This window comes from Capricornis sumatraensis, chromosome 8 (assembly GCF_032405125.1).
Source record: "Capricornis sumatraensis isolate serow.1 chromosome 8, serow.2, whole genome shotgun sequence".
Taxonomy (NCBI): domain Eukaryota; kingdom Metazoa; phylum Chordata; class Mammalia; order Artiodactyla; family Bovidae; genus Capricornis; species Capricornis sumatraensis.
In genome coordinates, this window is record NC_091076.1 from 9,286,099 (window position 1) to 9,304,217 (window position 18,119).

General features: G+C 39.8%; 1 protein-coding gene across 2 annotated transcripts in view; it reads right to left on the reverse strand.

Moving 5' to 3' along the window:
- Nucleotides 1-4,200: 4,200 nt before the first annotated feature.
- LOC138084495 (organic anion transporter 7-like) overlaps nt 4,201-18,119 on the reverse strand; it is a 38,816-nt gene continuing 24,897 nt past the window's right edge. The window contains exons 6-10 of one of the 2 annotated variants that reach the window (XM_068978807.1): nt 9,712-9,827; nt 8,826-9,040; nt 5,973-6,081; nt 5,312-5,515; nt 4,201-4,403 (exon numbers count right to left, since the gene is read on the reverse strand). In XM_068978807.1, the coding sequence (XP_068834908.1) occupies nt 4,343-4,403; nt 5,312-5,515; nt 5,973-6,081; nt 8,826-9,040; nt 9,712-9,827 (705 nt within the window). In that variant the 3' untranslated portion in view covers nt 4,201-4,342. Of the gene's footprint in view, nt 4,404-5,311; nt 5,516-5,883; nt 6,082-8,825; nt 9,041-9,711; nt 9,828-18,119 lie in introns of those variants that run through there. The other variant, XM_068978809.1, reaches the window with a different exon arrangement.

Genomic DNA, 18,119 nt, shown 5'->3' on the forward strand with positions numbered 1-18,119 from the left:
GCCTTGATACTAGCAGAGGCCTCTCTAATTTGTCGAAATAGTTATTGGATAATTGAGAAATAATCACCAACTGGAATTTGTAAAATAAAATTGTTACCTTATGAAGTGTCAACTAAAAAAAAAGCATCCCCCCAACACCTCCATACCCACCTGCACCTCCCCACTCCCTCTCCGTTGTACCTTTGGTAGACAGCCTCTTCACTGTCTTTATCTTACACTATCCAGAGGAATGTTCTGCAGTTGTAGATGTATTTTTATTATCTTGGAGGTGGGTCATGTGGGACCAGGGTTTAGAATTCCCACTGGCTGGCAGCAACCAAGCTTTTGCTTCGCATATACACCGCAAGTGCAGGTTTATGACATTCCAGAACGTTGACTGCATCCACTCCCTTGAACCACTCTATCCTACACTTACAGCAGCAGTTCTCAACATTTGTGGCACCAGGAACTGGTTTTGTGGAAGACAACTTTTCCATGGATGGCGGGGAGATGATTTTGGGGATAATTCAAGCATATTACATTTATTGTGTACTCTATTTCTATTATTATTACATTAGCTCCACCTCAGATCATCAGTCATTAGATCCCAGAGGTTGGGGACCCCTGAGTTGTAGAACATTTCCAATCTCCTCATAGTTCAGTGACTGTCAGAACAGAACATACACTTGTGTTCTGGCCTTTCTGTCTTGGTTCTCCAATATTCCCTAGGTACTAACTTTTTCCTGCACTCCAGCCTCTTTCCAAATAGCCATCAAGGCAGCACCATTGGCCATTTCCTCTGGCTCTGTCCTCCAGTTGGACAATCCAGTAGTCTGGATGCCAAGGACCACTCACTAACTGCGCCTCACCCTCCTGCTTGCTCTGGTCACTGTAGTGACTACACGTGGTGGTGGTGGTGAGGGTAAGCTGGGGGTGCAGCAGTTGTCAGGTTCAGCCGGCTTGGAGAGCATGGGAGAGGCAGTGGCCAGGTCAGTTCTGGAGCCTGTGGCCATTGGGACACAGTGCAAGGTGAAGCTCCAGTCCTTGGAGTGTGGGTGTTGCAGGGAGACGCCTCTGTCACTGGCTGGTGTGGGCTGCTGTCCACTGTGTACACCTCTCACCAGGTGGAGAGAGGGTGGTGCACCGCTGGCACCTGCAGGGACTCTGCCTGGCCACCACCAGCAGGAGCTCTGCGTCTAGCTGGTGATTTTTCCCAATTTGCTCTGTTACTCATTTCATGTTATGTTTCCTACATTTGCACTTTCTCCCTTTTCCTTAATTACTTTAGCTAGCACTTTTGTATTTGATAAATATTTTCAGATATACAATATGTATTAATTATGTGTTCTTTATTCTGTACTGTACTTGAATCCTTTTTGTCTTTGATCTATTATTGTGATTTGTTTTGTTTTGTTTTACTTTTTGTAGTTTCTTGGCTGGAAATTCATTCATTATTTTCATTCTTTTATTATTTGTGAGAGAAATATTTAGTGCTATAATTTGTGTTTGATTACTATTTTTTAAAAACCCTGTATCTCCTGTCTTTAGTCTTTTAATTATTTTTATTTTTGAGTAGTCTGAAATTTCAGTTGATTTATTCCTCTTTCAACAAAGAGATACTTCAGAGGTAGCTTTGCGAGTTTCAGAAGGGAAAGTCTTTTAATTTTTTTAATTGCATGAATTTTTAATTTTCTTTAGATGGTTAGAGGTTGTAGATTGGAATATGTCATCATATTCCATCATAGAAATTACTGATTTTTCTTTGTGATTTAATATGATATTGTGATATGGTAAGAAGTATATATTTTGGTCTTTGTACCTGGCTCCTGGCCCCAAAGCTTTCTAATTTCCTGAGAGATTAAGGCACTGGGAGTATTTTTTATTCTAATATTTGATCTGTTCCTGAAACGTAACTCATAAGTCCCTTGTAAAAAGAAGGTGATGGACCTCCTTTTGTTCTGCTGAGGCTGCTCTTGCTGGGCTATAGCATAGCTTCAGGATGGGGTTGTTGTTGTTCAGTTGCTCAGTCTTGTCCTACTCTTTGTGACCTCATGGACTGCAACACACCAGGCTTCCCTGCCCTTCACCATCTCTCAGAGTTTGCTGAAACTTATGTCTATTGAATTAGTGATCCCATCCAACCATCTCATCCTCTGTCATTCCCTTCTCCTCCTGCCTTCAATCTTTCCCAGTGTCAAGGTCTTTTCCAATGAGTCTCTTCTTCACATCAGGTGGCCAAAGTATTGAAGCTTCAGCTTAAGCATCAGTCCCAATGAATATTCAGGACTGATTTCCTTCAGCATCTCCTGTATTGACAGGCAAGTTCTTTACCAGCTGAACCACCCAAGCCTCGGTGCCAGACTTCTCGGATGGCTCCCTGGTAAAGAATCCACCTGTCAACATAGAAGACTCAGGAGACATGGGTCAGATCCCTGGGTCAGGAAGATCCCTTGGAGGAGTTCCCGCTCCAGTATTCTTGCCTGAAAAATCCCATGGATAGAGGAGCCTGGAAGGCTAGAGGCCAAAGGGTTGCAAAGAGTCGGACATGACTGAGCACATACGCACTTTGTTATAACAAAGAAAAGCTCGGGACCAGATGGCTTTACAGATGCATTCTAGCAGACATTTAAAGAATTAACACAAGTTCTCAAAACTCTATCAGAAACTGAAGAAGAGGGAACACTCCCAAATTAATATTTTGAGGCTAGCATTATCCTGATACCAAAGCTAAAATACTATTAATACAAGAAAAGAATGTTATAGGCCAGTATTCCTGATGCATGTGGACACAAAGATTCCCAACAAAATGTTAGAAAATAATTTGACAGCTTGTTAAAAGGGTTATACATCATGACAACATGGGATTTAACCCTGTTATGTAAGGATGGTTCAACACATCAGGTCAATAATGTGACATGCTACATTAAGAGAATGAGGGATAAAAATCAAATGATCGTCTCAATGAATGCAAAAAAGAATTTCACAAAAATAACACCCTTTTGTGATAAAAACACTAATAAACAGGAATAGCAGGAAATTGCCTGAACATACTAAAGGCTATCTATGAGAAGCCCACAGCTAACATTGTACTTAACAGGGGAAACTGAAAGTGTTTCCTTTAATAGGAGGAACAGGTCAAGAATGTCCACTCTTGACACTTCTATTCAACATGGTACTGGAAGTCCCAGCTGGAGCAATTAGGTAAGAAAATGAGATAAAAGTCATTCAAAACAGAAAGAAAGCAGTATGATCATCTCTCTTGTTTATTTGTTCCATTTAACTTTATTCAGGTAGATTTTTCTGGTTTACTATGTGATCAAATTATTAGCAACTTCTAACCACATGGTTTGGAGAAGGCAATGGCACCCCACTCCAGTACTCTTGCCTGGAAAATCCCATGGGCAGAGGAACCTGGTAGGCTGCAGTCTATGGGGTTGCTAAGAGTTGGACAGGACTGAGCGACTTCACTTTTACCTTTTACTTTCATACATTGGAGAAGGAAATGGCAACCTACCCCAGTGTTCTTGCCTGGAGAATCCCAGGGATGGAGGAGCCTGGTGGGCTGCCGTCTATGGGGTCGCACAGAATCAGACACAACTGAAGTGACTTAGCAGCAGCAGCAGCAGCAGCAGCAACCACATGGTTAATGCTATTTTCTTGCACAATACTCTATTTCCTCTAGTGACTTATACCCAAATTATGATATATTAAATGTTTAAATACTATGGTCTGTTTCTGGATTTCTTTTTGTTTGAAAATGCATCCGCTATCACTATTTTTTTTTTTTACTATTATAGCTTACAATATTAAAGACTTGCACATGCTTCTCTACTTAACAAGCAGCTCAGTCCACTCTGTAATCATCTTTTTCTGAATCATCTTGTCTACTATTAATTTCTAAATGTATTTGAAACAAGATTTAATATCTCAAAATATATAGGTTTTTTAAAATTGTAATTCCTCTACCAGTTATTCTACCAACTAACTGCAAAAAACATTAGTGCTTTTAAGACTAATAATTTTACTATCTAGAAGCATACTAGGTTTCTACCATTACATAAACATTCTAATATAAATATTTTTTTATAATTCTATTTTCTTTTATACCTCTTACAATGATTGGTTGTAGGTATTGAATATTTAGCAATTAATACAACAATAGTAAATGGGATCTATTTTTTTAAAATATGAATTTATTTATTTTAATTGGAGGTTAATTACTTTACAATATTATATTGGTTTTGCCATATATCAATGTTTTTATCATATTGTTTGTTTTATTTATTCTTCACATTTTGTTAATATTTAGGAAAGACACCAATTTTTTTTTCCTCTTTGGTTAACAGTTCATTCCTGGAATCCCTTAACACTGTGTCACTTTCATGAAAGTATCTTCCTGCTTTGTTTTTCTTGAGCTTTTTTCCCTAGGACAAATACAAATAAACCAGTAATCAAACACAAACAATAAAAAGACATGGAAGAAGCCTATATGCCCTACATGTTTATTTTTTCAGAATAAGCTAATCTTCTGTTCACCAGCTTGGGTGAAAACTGTGACCTCAGCCCTGAGAGTTGGAATGAATCTTGTGAAGAAAAAGACCAAACTCCCAGAGCAAACTTTGGGAAGGCAGCTTCGATAGTTTCTACTTTTACTTTTGGAAACCATTGCATTGGTCAAAAGTTTTTGGAAAAGGCAAATGGAACACAGAAAGTCATAGAATCCTTTCCCAGTCATCACTTTAAAATCCCAATATTTACTACGCTTCTTCTCTCTTTTTGTAACATTTCATTTCCAGGGAAAGTCAGATGGTCCGAATCTCACAGGTAACACAATAGGACTCTTTCCCCCGAGATACATTGCCATCTGTGGGAGGGGAGGGGCTCTCGTCTTCTTCTTGGTCTCCCTCAGGTCTTCAGTGATCTGGGCAGGTCACAGACCTACAGACACCAACAATCTCAGAGAGTTTATTGCCCTCACTGGGCTGAGGTCTGCCAGGGTCTGAGGGATGAGAATCCGGTGTTTGAATCAGTGCCTGTTTGTGAAACACCTTCAGAGGTGTGTATGTCACACCAGGGCATCTGATTTTGGCTTCTTCACCACTAAACCTACTGGTGCATACTGATGTTGGCCTGGGTGATCCAGGGAAGCCTGGGGGAGTCTGAGGTCACTGTGGGGAGGGATGAGACTAGCTAAACCAAAGGTGCGGATCACCTGGAAATAGCTTAGATCTTAGCTTGTTTGGGGGACAGTGTCTCAATTCACGTTTTGCCCTCTTCATCACAAACCCTGAGTCCCCAGCTCCCCCAAGGGACATGTAGAGGGTTTACTCACTCATTTTCCACATCCTGGATGGAATCAGGCAGAGGCTTATTCCTGGTTTCAGGAAGGAGTGGGACAACAAGACCAGCGAGGATGGGTAAGACTCCATAGATGATCCAGGGCAGGTGAGGGGAATACACTGTTAGGATCATCAAGAGGGGAGCCAGGGCTGCCCCAGTATTAGAAGCAATTCCCATGATTCCCACAGATGTTACCCTTGGGGTATAAACAATAATACAAGAAAGTCAAGTACAAATCTACAATATAATTTGTGATTTATTATTTTCCTTTGATTATGGGAGATCGCATAGCAGTAGAGAAGGCTGATGACATATGCTTGCTTTTGAAATTTTCTGTTAGTCATAAGCGATTTTTTCAAATTCAAGTACATTAAGTGCATTAAAACAGTTTGATCATTAAAATATACCATTACTCATGCCATCTATCCTTCGTGTGGTTCAGAAGACTATATAAGATGATGCATTTAAGGGCATCACCCAGTGCCTAACAAAGTCTGCTTTAATTAAATTTGCTTATAAATTGCTGGTGTTTTATAATTATAGTTGATTGCTTTGATAACTAACCAATCTTCTCTTCTTCCTTCAATAAATCTCAGTTAACTCAGAAAGGTCTGTTTTGATCCTGAAAGAGTATCCATGAGATTTCAGTATACCTGAGCACAGTAGGAATTAGCTCACTTCCATGGCAAAAGTTACTGGCAAATGTGGCAAAAGAAACTCCTGTTGCCAAAGCTGCCAATGCCATACGCAGGGCCTGCATTTCTGGAAAGAGAAAGACCAGTGAGACATGAAATATGAGCTGAAGCAATTGCATTCCTGTAATTATAAGTAAAGAAGATCTGAATGGAGGTGTTTGCAAGTATACATTGTAGAGAAGCTGCACAGGGGTCGAAAATGTGCGGTGTCTAATAGACTGAGAAATGTGACTTATCTACTTTTTATGACTCATGATGAATAAAAGGGTCTGGGTTATTTCATCAATTCTCCTTGAATGTCTGAGATTTGCAGAAGAGGAAAAAGAAGGTGAGACCAGCAGATGTTCTCTGGCACTAATTCTCTTCTGTGTCTCCTCTACCCTTGAGGTAGAATGTAGAACTCTTGTTGGCAGTTTCTGAGGGGTATGATCATCACTTAAATCCTCATGGGTTTGAAACATTGGTGCATATGCAATATTTACAAGGGACTTATATTGCAGAAGAATATAATAAAAGGGCAGGGCTGCTATGTTAATGAACCATTTGAAGAGCAACTAGGTTTAGAATAATGTTAGAAAATCAGCAGTAAGGACCTTCACAAGGGAAAGAATGCTAGCCTTCAGGAAACACTGAAAGCAAGGTTCAGTCAGTTTCCACCCAGTTACAAAAAATCTCACAAGAATATTGCAACACTGGAGTGACGTTGAATGTAAGGCAGCAAACTTGCTCTGCTGATGCTGTTCAAGATGAAGAGAGAAGCAAGGCTAAAATCAGAGCTACCCATATGACGCAGTAATCCCACTACTGGGCATATATCCTGAGAAAACCATAATTCTAAAAGCACATCTACTCCAATTTGGTTGCAGCACTGTTTACAAGAGCTAGAACATAAAAGCAACCTAAATGTACATCAGCAGACAAATGAATGGATAAAGAAGAGGTGGTACATATATACAAGGGGATATTATTCAGCCATAAAAAGGAATGAAGTTGGACCGTTTGTAGTGATGTAGCTGATCCTAGAGTCTGTCATACAGAGTGAAGTTAGTCAGAAAGAGAAAAACAAGTACTGTATATTAATGCATATGTGTGGAATCTAGGATTAACATACATATACTACCAGGTGTAAAATAGCTAGCTAGTGAGAAGTTGCTGTATAGCACAGGAGACTCAGCTCAGTGCTCTGTGATGAGGTAGACGGGTGGGGTGGGGGGTCTGTAGGAGGGAGCTACAAAAGGGAGGGGATCTCTGTATACATATAGCTGACTCACTTTTTTTGTACAGCAGAAACTAACACAGTATAAAACAATTATGTTCCAATAATAATAATAATAATAAAAAGATGAGGAGAGGAACTTGCTAATCAAGTATCATGTAAAATATATAACTGCACACTGGGAGTCAGGTGAAGCATGGTGACCATCTGGGTTCCCCTATTTATTACACATGATTGCTTAATTCAGTGAAATTGATTCTAAGAGGGGCCCTTAAACTCCAGTGACTTGTTCCTAATGGATATTTCTTCTCTGCCTGAAGATAAGAAATTCTTGTTTTCTTGAAGTCAAGACCACACCCCTAAACCAGAGTTGGAGACAGAATCATGGAATAAAATGTCATGGTTCACTGCATGAATCAGGGCACTCAAAGCTGGTGCTCTGGGACAACCCAGAGGGATGGGGTAGAGAGGGAGATGGAAGTGGGGGGGTTCAGAAATGGGGATACATGTATACCTGAGGCTGATTCATATCGATGTATGGCAAAAACCATCACAAAATTGTAAAGTAATTATCCTCCAATTAAGATAAATAAGTTAATTTAAAAAAAAAAAAGAGAGAGAGCCTGAAGAGAGGAAGTGAGAGTATTGTGTCCTTGCATGACATGCGGTTACAAGGTCTAGACCCTCCAGGTTGTTGTTGTTTAGTCGCTAAGTCGTGTCCAACTCTTTGCGATCTCATGGACAGTAGCTTGCCAGGCTCCATGGGGGTCTCCAGGCAACAATACTGGAGTAGGTTGCTGTTTCCTTCTCCTGGAGATCTTCCCAACCTAGGGACTGAACCCGCGTCTCCTGCATTGCAAGGAGATTCTTTACTGCTGAGGCACCAGAGAAGCTCCTAGACCCTTCATACTTACTATAAAAAGGCAGGACTTCCCTGGCCACCCAGGAGTTAAGACTCCGCACTTCCACTGCAGGGGGCCTGGGTTCATTCCCTGGTCAGGGAGCGAAGATCCCTGCTTGCTGCACCGCATGGCCAAAAACAAGCAAACAAACACCCAAATGAAGCATGACTAAGCAAAGCCAAGTGATCAAATGCTATCTTAGAGAAACTGCCAGTAATACATGGTACCAGTTTCCAGATACTTCTTGGACGTTATATCAGAGCCAACCTTGATGGATCTTTGGCTCTTTTCCCAGCAACTTAATAGCAAAATATGTACTAAAACACCTGTGGCTTCCTAGGTGGCACCAGTGGTAAAGAACCTGCCTGTCAATGCGGGAGAGGCAGGAAACACAGGTTCAAACCCTGAATCAGGAAGATCCCCTAGAGGAGGGCACTGCAACCCACTCCAGTATTCTTGCCTAGAGAATCCCATGGACAGAGGATCCTGGTGGGCCACAGTCCGTCACAAAGAGTCAGACAAGACTGAAGTGACTTAGCATGGACATGTACTAAAATTCCAGATTGGTTTTGGGGAATTGTTAGAACCCAATCTCCATTTTCTTCTTGCTTGAAATAGGTGTGACCAGTACAATTCATGAGAAATGAGGGCGGGGAAGACATTTTCTTGCTTGAATATTTGGCCTTTTCTTACCTTCAGACACACAAGTGATGGTTAAAGTGGAGACTGCCAGCAGAAATATGAAAAGCATCTGGGTTATTCGACGGCCCAGGTGATTCAGTGCCAAAAGAGCGGCGTAATTGGCTGGGATGGTGACTATGCCAAAGAGAATCTGGAACAAGAAAATATTGCTCCCCAAGTGCTGGAGGTGGAGAGTCAGGCCAAAATGGGTCAGCACGTTTGCAAATCTGTGGTGAACAAAGGTGAAAGACACATAAGTTTAGACTATAGGCCCTACCAATTGTAATAATATTGGCCCAGACAAGCAGTGGTTGGCGATAAACTCTTAAGGAATGGTCTATTTTGTGAAATATTTCCTTGCAAGACTATCACTTTAAAATTATCATAAATGATTGTATGATGATGGAGGTCATAAATATTATTACACTTTCGGGGAGAGAGTTTTGCTGTAGAGGAGATATGATGGAGCCTTCTAGAATTTTAGCTTTTTTTCTATACCTTGATCTGGGTGACGGCTATCTATATATGGAATTATTTATTGAATAGCATCTATTTGTTCATTTTACTATTTGTAGTTTTACTTTAATTAAAATTAGAACAAGTGAAGAAACTTATAGCCAAGAAACTTAGATCCAATCATGTGCCATGATTGACATTCTCAGCATCTGTAGTGATGAGCCTGGTAGGGTATATGACAAACAGAACTTATCATTGTATAATTACTTCTTTGCTTACCTTTTCATAACCTTTTCACTTTTACCAAACATAGCAACCATATTCTTAACTTCCTCATACTTTGTTTCAAATCTGTCCCTCTGGCATGTTATAGATGTTGAAATAACAAATACAATCACATCTCCACTATTTTAACATCCCTCATGTACTGTGTCAAGCCCACCTCACAAAGGACAGGAGGCAGATCCTTTTACGCAGGTTGGGTGTGCGGAACAAGTCAAACACAGAAGGTTTGGTCTGTGCTGCCTCCAGCTCCTCCTGCATGGCAGATCTCAGGACCTTCAACAAAACAAACTGTTCAGTGGTCGCACAATTGTAGGCTTTGTGAGGTTCCTAACAGAGGACCAGGTAGATGACTTCCCTTTGTTCCTACTGGAAAATATAGACACTGAATATGTAATGACAGGTGTACAGTGTTATGAATGGAGAATCATGGAGTTAAAGGGAAACTGTACAGTGGCAATGGCATTTTGACATGAGACTCAATTTGCCTTTTGGGAATAAAAAGGGGTGTCAAGATTGTAGATTTAGGTCAGGAAGGCATTAAAGGAAGAGTTACTTAAATTTAGGTCCAAAGCTTCATTTTTATGAGAGAGGCCTGAAAATCTGAAAACTGAGCTTGGTTCTCAGTTGGCTGCTCTTGATAGAAAAAACGTTTTTTTCAGGAAGGAGACTAATTCTTGTGACAGCCTTAACTTTGGTCTACGAGTCAGCCTCTTTAAGGGAAATCCTAGCATGTTGTGCCTTCATGAATGAAATGCCTGGCATTAAATCTAAGGACAAAATCAGAGGAGATCTTGGAGTAGTATATTTTATGCCCACACTTTATTACTTGGTGTTATACAATGGCTCTGCCATTTTCCAGGTATGTACCTTGAGAAGTGAATTGAATATCTTTTAGCCTCAGTGTCCTTGTCATTCAAAAGAAGAATAAGCAGATAAATAAATCAGAGAATCAGGATTAGGATATTAGGAGAATAAAAAGTAAGGCCTTTCTCACAGAGATTTGTAGTCACAAATGTGCATATCAGTTTACATCTAGTACAGCTGAGATTCTTATTAACTTATTAAGTAAAATTTTTTATTTATTATTTTAATTGAAATACAATTGATTTATAATATTGTGTTAGTTTTGGACTTACAGCAAAGTGATCCATATATATAATTATGCCTATAATCATATGTATAAAAATTTTCAGGTTATTTTTATTATGGGTTATTATAAAATACTTAATATTATTCCCTGTGTTATAAAGGATACAGTAAACCCTTGCTGATTACCTATTTCATATATATTAGTGTTAGTGTTAGTTGCTCAGTTTGTGTCTGACTCTTTGAAACCCCATGGACTGTAGTCTACCAGGCTCCTCTGCTCATGGGATTCTCTAGGCAAGAATACTGGAGTGGGTTGTCACTCCCTTTTCCAGGAGATCTTCCCGATCCAGAGATCTAACCCGGGTCTCCTGCATTGCAGGCAGATTTTTTACTGCCTGCGTCATCAGGGGAGCCCATATATAATAGTGTGTATTTATTAATTCTATGCTCATAATTTACACCCCCCACCTCAGCTTTCCCCTTTGGTAATCATAAGTTTGTTTTCTATGTCTGTGAATCTGTTTTGTAAATAGATTCATTTGTATCATATATATATTTTTAAGAATTTGTGTATAAGTGATAAGTAATTTGTCTTTCTCTGAGTTACTTCATTTAGTATGCTATTTTCAGGGTCCATACATGTTGCTACAAATGACAATATTTCATTTCTTATGGCCAATATTCCATTGTGTATATACCACATCTTTATTCATTCATAGGATGTAAGTGTATTAGTCACTAGTTGTGTCTGACTGTTTGCAATCCCATGGGCTGTAGCCCACCAGGCTCATCTATGGCATTCTCCAGGCAAGAATACTGGAGTGGGTAGCCATTCCCCTCTCCTGGGGATCTTCCCACCCCAGGGATCAAACCCAGGTCTCTTGCATTGCAGGTAGATTATTTACCGTCTGAGCTACCAGGGAAGCATTCATTGGATACCATTATCATTAACTATAGTCACCATGCTGTACATTAGTTTCCCAGACTTATATCTGAAGGTTTTTACATTTTGACCTATGTCTCCCCATTTCTCCTTTTCTCTAGCCCTTTGCAACCACTATTCTGTTCTGTGTTTCTAAGAAACTGTTCTTTTTTCAAGATTGCACATGTAAATAATATCATAAAATATTTCTCTTGCTTATTTCCCTTAGCATAATGCCCTCCAGGTTAATCCATATTGTTGCAAATGGGAAGATCTCCTTATATTTTTAAAAGTCAGAATAATATTCCATTGCATATGTCTGTGTCTCTCACACTTTCTTTACTCATTTAACTTTTGAAGGATGTCTAGACTATTTCTAAATTTTGTCTGTTCTTAAAATTGCTAAATTAATATGGATGTGCAGATTTCCCTTCAAGATACTGATTTCATTTCCTTTGGATATGCACCCAGAAGTAGAATTGCTGGGTCATATGATAGTTCAGTTTTTAATTTTTTGAGAAACTACCATAGCACTTGCCACAATGGCTGTACCAATTTACATCCCCATCAACAATGTGTGTAAGGTTTTCCTTTTTCAACATCCTTGTGAACATTTGTTATCTTTTATCTTTTTGACAATAGGTGTAAGATAATACTTCAATGGGTTTTAGTTTGCATGTCCCTAAATTATGCTGAGCACCTTTTCACATATCTATTGGCCATTTGTTTCTTCTTTAGAAAAATGTCTATTCAGATCGTTTGCTCATTTAAAATTGAATTATTTTTACTTTTGAGAAAATTAACAGTTTCTTTATATATTTTTAATATTAACCCTTAATCAGATATATGGTTGGAAAATTATTTTTTAAAATATAAATTTATTTCAATTGGAGGCTAATTACAATATTGTAGTGGTTTTGCCATACATTAATTTCTCCCAAGTTGTAAACTGCCTTTTCAATTCATTGTTTTCTCAGCCGTGCAGAGGCTCTTTAGTTTGATGCAGTCCTACCTTTTCATTTTTGCTTTTGTTGCTTATGCTTTTGATGTCTTATTCAAGAAACATTGTCAAGACTCACGTCAAGAAGCTCTTTTCCTGTTTCAACAACCTCTCCCTGCTAGGAGTTTTATGCTTTTCAGTTCAGTTCAGTACAGTCATTCAGTTGTGTCCGACTCTTCGCAACCCCATGAACCGCAACACACCAGGCCTCCCTGTCCATCACCAACTCCTGGAGTCCACCCAAACCCATGTCCATTGAGTCGGTGATGCCATCCAACCATCTCATCCTCTGTTGTCCCCTTCTCCTCCTGCCCTCAATCTTTCCCAGCATCAGGGTCTTTTCAAATGAGTCAGCTCTTTGCATCAGGTGGCCAAAGTACTGGAGTTTCAGCTTCAACATCAGTCCTTCCATTGAACATCCAGGACTGATCTCCTTTAGGATGGACTGGTTGTATCTCCTTGCAGTCCATGGGACTCTCAAGAGTCTTCTCCAACACCACAGTTCAAAGGCATCAATTCTTCAGCACTCAGCTTTCTTTATAGTCCAACTCTCACATCCATACATAATTATTGGAAAAACCATAGCCTTGACGAGACGGACCTTTGTTGACACAGTGATGTCTCTCCTTTTAAATACGCTGTCTAGGTTGGTCATAACTTTCCTTCCAAGCAGTAAGCGTCTTTTACTTTCATGGCTGCTGTCACCATCTGTACTGATTTTGGAGCCCAAAAAAATAAATTCTGACACTGTTTCCACTGTCTCCCCATTTGTTTGCCTTGAAGTGATTGGACCAGATGCCATGACTTTAGTTTTCTGAATGTTGAGCTTTAACATTTTCACTCTCCTCTTTCACTTTCACCAAGAGGCCCTTTAGTTCTTCTTCACTTTCCACCATAAGGGTGATGTCATCTGCATATCTGAGGTTATTGATATTTCTCCCAGCAATCTCGATTCCAGCTTGTGCTTCCTCCAGCCCAGTGTTTCTCATGATGTACTCTGCACATAAGTTAAATAAGCAGGGTGACAATATACAGCCTTGACATACTTCTTTTCCTATTTGGAACCAGTCTGTTATTCCATGTCCGTTTCTAACTGTTCCTTCCTGACCTGCATATAGGTTTCTCAAGAGGCAGGTCAGGTGCTCTGGTATTCCCATCTCTTTCAGAATTTTCCACAGTTTATTATGATCCACACAGTCAAAGGCTTTGGCATAGTCAATAAAGCAGAAATAGATGTTTTTCTGGAACTCTATTGCTTTTTCCATGATCCAGTGGATGTTGGCAATTTGATCTCTGGTTCCTCTGCCTTTTCTAAATCCAGCTTGAACATCTGGAAGTTCATGGTTCACATATTGCTGAAGCCTGGCTTGGAGAATTTTGAGCATTGCTTTATTAGCGTGTGAGATGAGTGAATTTGTCTGAGCGTTCTTTGGCATTGCCTTTCTTTGGACTTAAATGAAAACTGACCTTTTCCATTCCTGTGGCCACTGCTGAGTTATCCAAATTTGCTGCCATATTGAGTGCAGCACTTTCACAGCGTCATCTTTCAGGATTTGAAATAGCTCAACTGGAATTTCATCACCTTCACTAGCTTTGTTCGTAGTGATACTTCCTAATGCCCACTTGATTTCACATTCCAGGATGTCTGGCTCTAGGTGAGTGATCACACCATCGTGGTTATCTGGGTCATGAAGATCTTTTATGTAGTTCTCCTATGTATTCTTGCCACCTTTTCTTAATATCTTCTTCTTCTGTTAGGTCCCCACCACTTCTGTCCTTTATTGAGCCCATCTTTGCATGAAATGTTCCCTTGGTATCTCTAATTTATGCTTTTAGGATTTACCTTTAAATCTTTAATTTATTTGAAGTTAATTTTTGTGAGTTGTGTAAGACTGGGACTCAGTTTCATTCTTTTGCATATGAATATCCAATTTCCCCAATACTATTTATTGGAGACATTATTCTTTCCTCATTGTGTGTTCCCTTATTAAAATCTTGTTGAACATTTATGTATGGGTTTGTATCTGGGCTCTCTATCTGATCCACCATCCTTTGTGCCTGTTTTTATGCCAGCACCATACTATTTTGATTATTACAATTTTGTGATATAGTTTGAAATCAGGATGTGTGACACCTCCAGCTTTGTTCTTCTTTTTCAGGATTGCTTTGGCTATTCAGGGTCTTTTGTGGTACCGCACAAGTTTTAGGATAGTTTTTTCTACTTCAAAGAGAAACGCATTTGAATTTTGATAGAGATTGCTTGGGGAGAGATTGTATATTACTTGGGATAGTATGAATCTTTCATAATATTAATTACTCCAATCCAATAATGGAATATCTTTCCATTTATTTTTATCTTCAGTTTCTTTCATAAATATTTTATAGTTTTCTGTATACAGAAAATATTCACCTCCTTGCTTAAATTATTCCTAAGTATTTTATTGTTTTTTTTTACTATTGTAAATGGGTTTGCTTTCCTAATTTCTCTTTCATATAGTTGGTTGTTAGTGTATAGAAATATAATTAATTTTTAATATTGATTTTTTATCCTTCAACTTTACTGAATTTGCTTATCAGTTCTAACAGGCTTTTTATATGGAATTGTTAGGATTTTCTATTGTATAAACTTAATAAACAGAAACTTCAATTAAGTAGAATCAAGAGATTAGAAGGGGGAGCTTTTATGTCTTGTGATAGTAGTAGAGCCCAACAGGAAGAAGAAAGACTCCTTTTCTTTCCTGGCAGGGACAAACCAATGAAGCTATGGACTCTCTGTTAACTATAAAAGATTTCCTAACTGCTTTTTCCTACCTATAAAGGTGTTTTCTTTCCCTTGCTATGCACAGCTTGCATATGGCTCACCATGGTTGCAAGCCCTGAAATGCAATTTTCTATTGATCCTGAATAAACCCATCTTTACTGGAGAAATATCAAGCAGTCTGTTTCATGTCAACACTGTACATAAGATCATATCATTTGCAAGCAGAATTGATTTTATTTATTCCTTTCTGACTTGGATGGCTTTATTTATTTATTTTTTGCCTAATTATTATGGTGAGGATTTCAAACTATGTTGAATAGAAATGATGAGTGTGGGCATCTTTGTCTTGTTCTTGATCTTAAAGAAAGGCTTTTAACTTTTCACCATTGAGTAGATGTTAGCTATGGGTTTGTCCTATATGGCCTTTGTCATATTTAGGTACATCGCCTCTATACCTGATTTTTTGAGAATTTATGTCATGAAAGGATATTTAATTCTGTGGAATCTTGATCCCAGAGAGCTGGACACAACAGTGACTGGGGTTCCTGGGGAAAGGTCTCACCACAGTGACAGTGCCAGCCTTGGAGAAGAAACACAGTATCTAGGACTCCAGGTATCTCTGACGTCTGATCAGCATAGGCGAAGCCTATGTGAGTCCTCAGAAGCAAAGTCTGTAAAAGTCCATGAGGGTTGAGGCTTGCAGAAGTATCCTGCTCTCCATTTCCTCATAGGGTAAGATCCCTGCACGGGGACTCCTCCTGTCACCAAGCTACTCTGGATTGGAGCACGGGGTGATGCAGCTAAAATGTTTCCTGCACTTCTTCTATGCAGATATCCTTTTGACTTTTGCGTTTCTGCTGTTTTTTCCTTGCCAGTCAGACAGTTCAGTTGCTCAGTCATGTCCGACTATTTTCAACCTCATGAATTGCAACATGCCAGGCCTCCCTGTCCATCACCAACTCCCGGAGATCACTTAAACTCATGTCCATTGAGTCGGTGATGCCATTCAACCATCTCATCCTCTGTTATCCCCTTTTCCTCCTGTCCCCAGTCCCTCTCAGCATCAGAGTCTTTTCCAATGAGTCAACTCTTCGCATGAGGTGGCCAAAGTATTGGAGTTTCAGCTTTAGCATCATTCCATCCAAAGAACACCCAGGGCTGATCTCCTTTAAGATGGACTGGTTGGATCTCCTTACAGTCCAAGGGACTCTCCAGAGTCTTCTCCAACACCACAATTCAAAAGCTTCAATTCTTTGGTGCTCAGCTTTCTTCACAGTCCAACTCCTCTCACATCCATACATGACCACAGGAAAACCCATAGCCTTGACTAGACGGACCTTTGTTGGCAAAGTAATGTCTCTGCTTTTGAATATGCTATCTAGGTTGGTCATAACTTTCCTTCCAAGGAGGAAGCATCTTTTAATTTCATGGCTGCCATCACCATCTACAGTGATTTTGGAGCCCCCCCCCCCAACCAAAATAAAGGCAGCCACTATTTCCACTGTTTCCCCATCTATTTCCCATGAAGTGATGGGACCGGATGCCATGATCTTCGTTTTCTGAATGTCGAGCTTTAAGCCAACTTTTTCGCTCTCTTCTTTCACTTTCATCAAGAGGATTTTTAGTTCCTCTTCACTTTCTGCCATAAGGGTGGTGTCACCTGCATATCTGAGGTTATTGATATTTCTGCCGGCAATGTTGATTCCAGCTTGTGCTTCTTCCAGCCCAGCGTTTCTCATGATGTACTCTGCATAAAAGTTAAATAAGCAGGGTGACAATATACAGCCTTGACATATTTCTTTTCTTATTTGGAACCAGTCTGTTGTTCCATGTCCAGTTCTAACTGTTGCTTCCTGACCTGCATACAGATTTCTCAAGAGGCAGGTCAGGTGCTCTGATATTCCCATCTCTTTCAGAATTTTCCACAGGTTATTGTGATCCACACAGTCAAAGGCTTTGGCATAGTCAATAAAGCAGAAATAGATGTTTTTCTGGAACTCTCTTGCTTTTTTGATGATCCAGTGGATGTTGGCAATTTGATCTCTGGTTCCTCTGCCTTTTCTAAAACCAGCTTGAACATCAGGGAGTTCACGGTTCACGTATTGCTGAAGTCTGGCTTGGAGAATTTTGAGCATTGCTTTATTAGCATGTGAGATGAATGCAATTGTGCAGTAGTTTGAGCATTCTTTGGCATTGCCTTTCTTTGGGATTGGAGTGAAAACTGACCTTTTCCAGTCCTGTGGCCGCTGCTGAGTTATCCAAATTTGCTGGCGTATTGAGTGTAGCACTTTCACAGCATCATCTTCCAGGATTTGAAATAGCTCAACTGGAATTCCATCACCTCCACTAGCTTTGTTCGTAGTGATTCTTTCTAAGGCCCACTTGACTTCACATTCCAGGATGTCTGGCTCTAGGTGAGTGATCACACCATCTTTGTTTTCCAGCCTTTTCCAGAGCTGTTTTTTTAAGTTGGTAGTTGTTTATTTTGGGCTTCCCTGGTGGCTCAGTGTAAAGAATCTGCCCGTCAATGCAGGGAATGTGGGTCAGGAAGATCCCCTGGAGAAGGAAATGGCAACCCAATCTAGCATTGTTTCCTGGGAAACCTACAGACAGACAGAGGGGCCTGGTGGGCTATAGTCCATGGGGTTGCAAAAGAGTTATACACAACTTAGTGGCTAAACAGCAACAACAAGCTGTTTATTTATTGTTTTTAAGGGGGAGACAAGTGTTGGCCTCTCCTAGCCCTTCATCTTGCTGATGATACTCTGCTGCTAGATATTTAAAGTCACATCT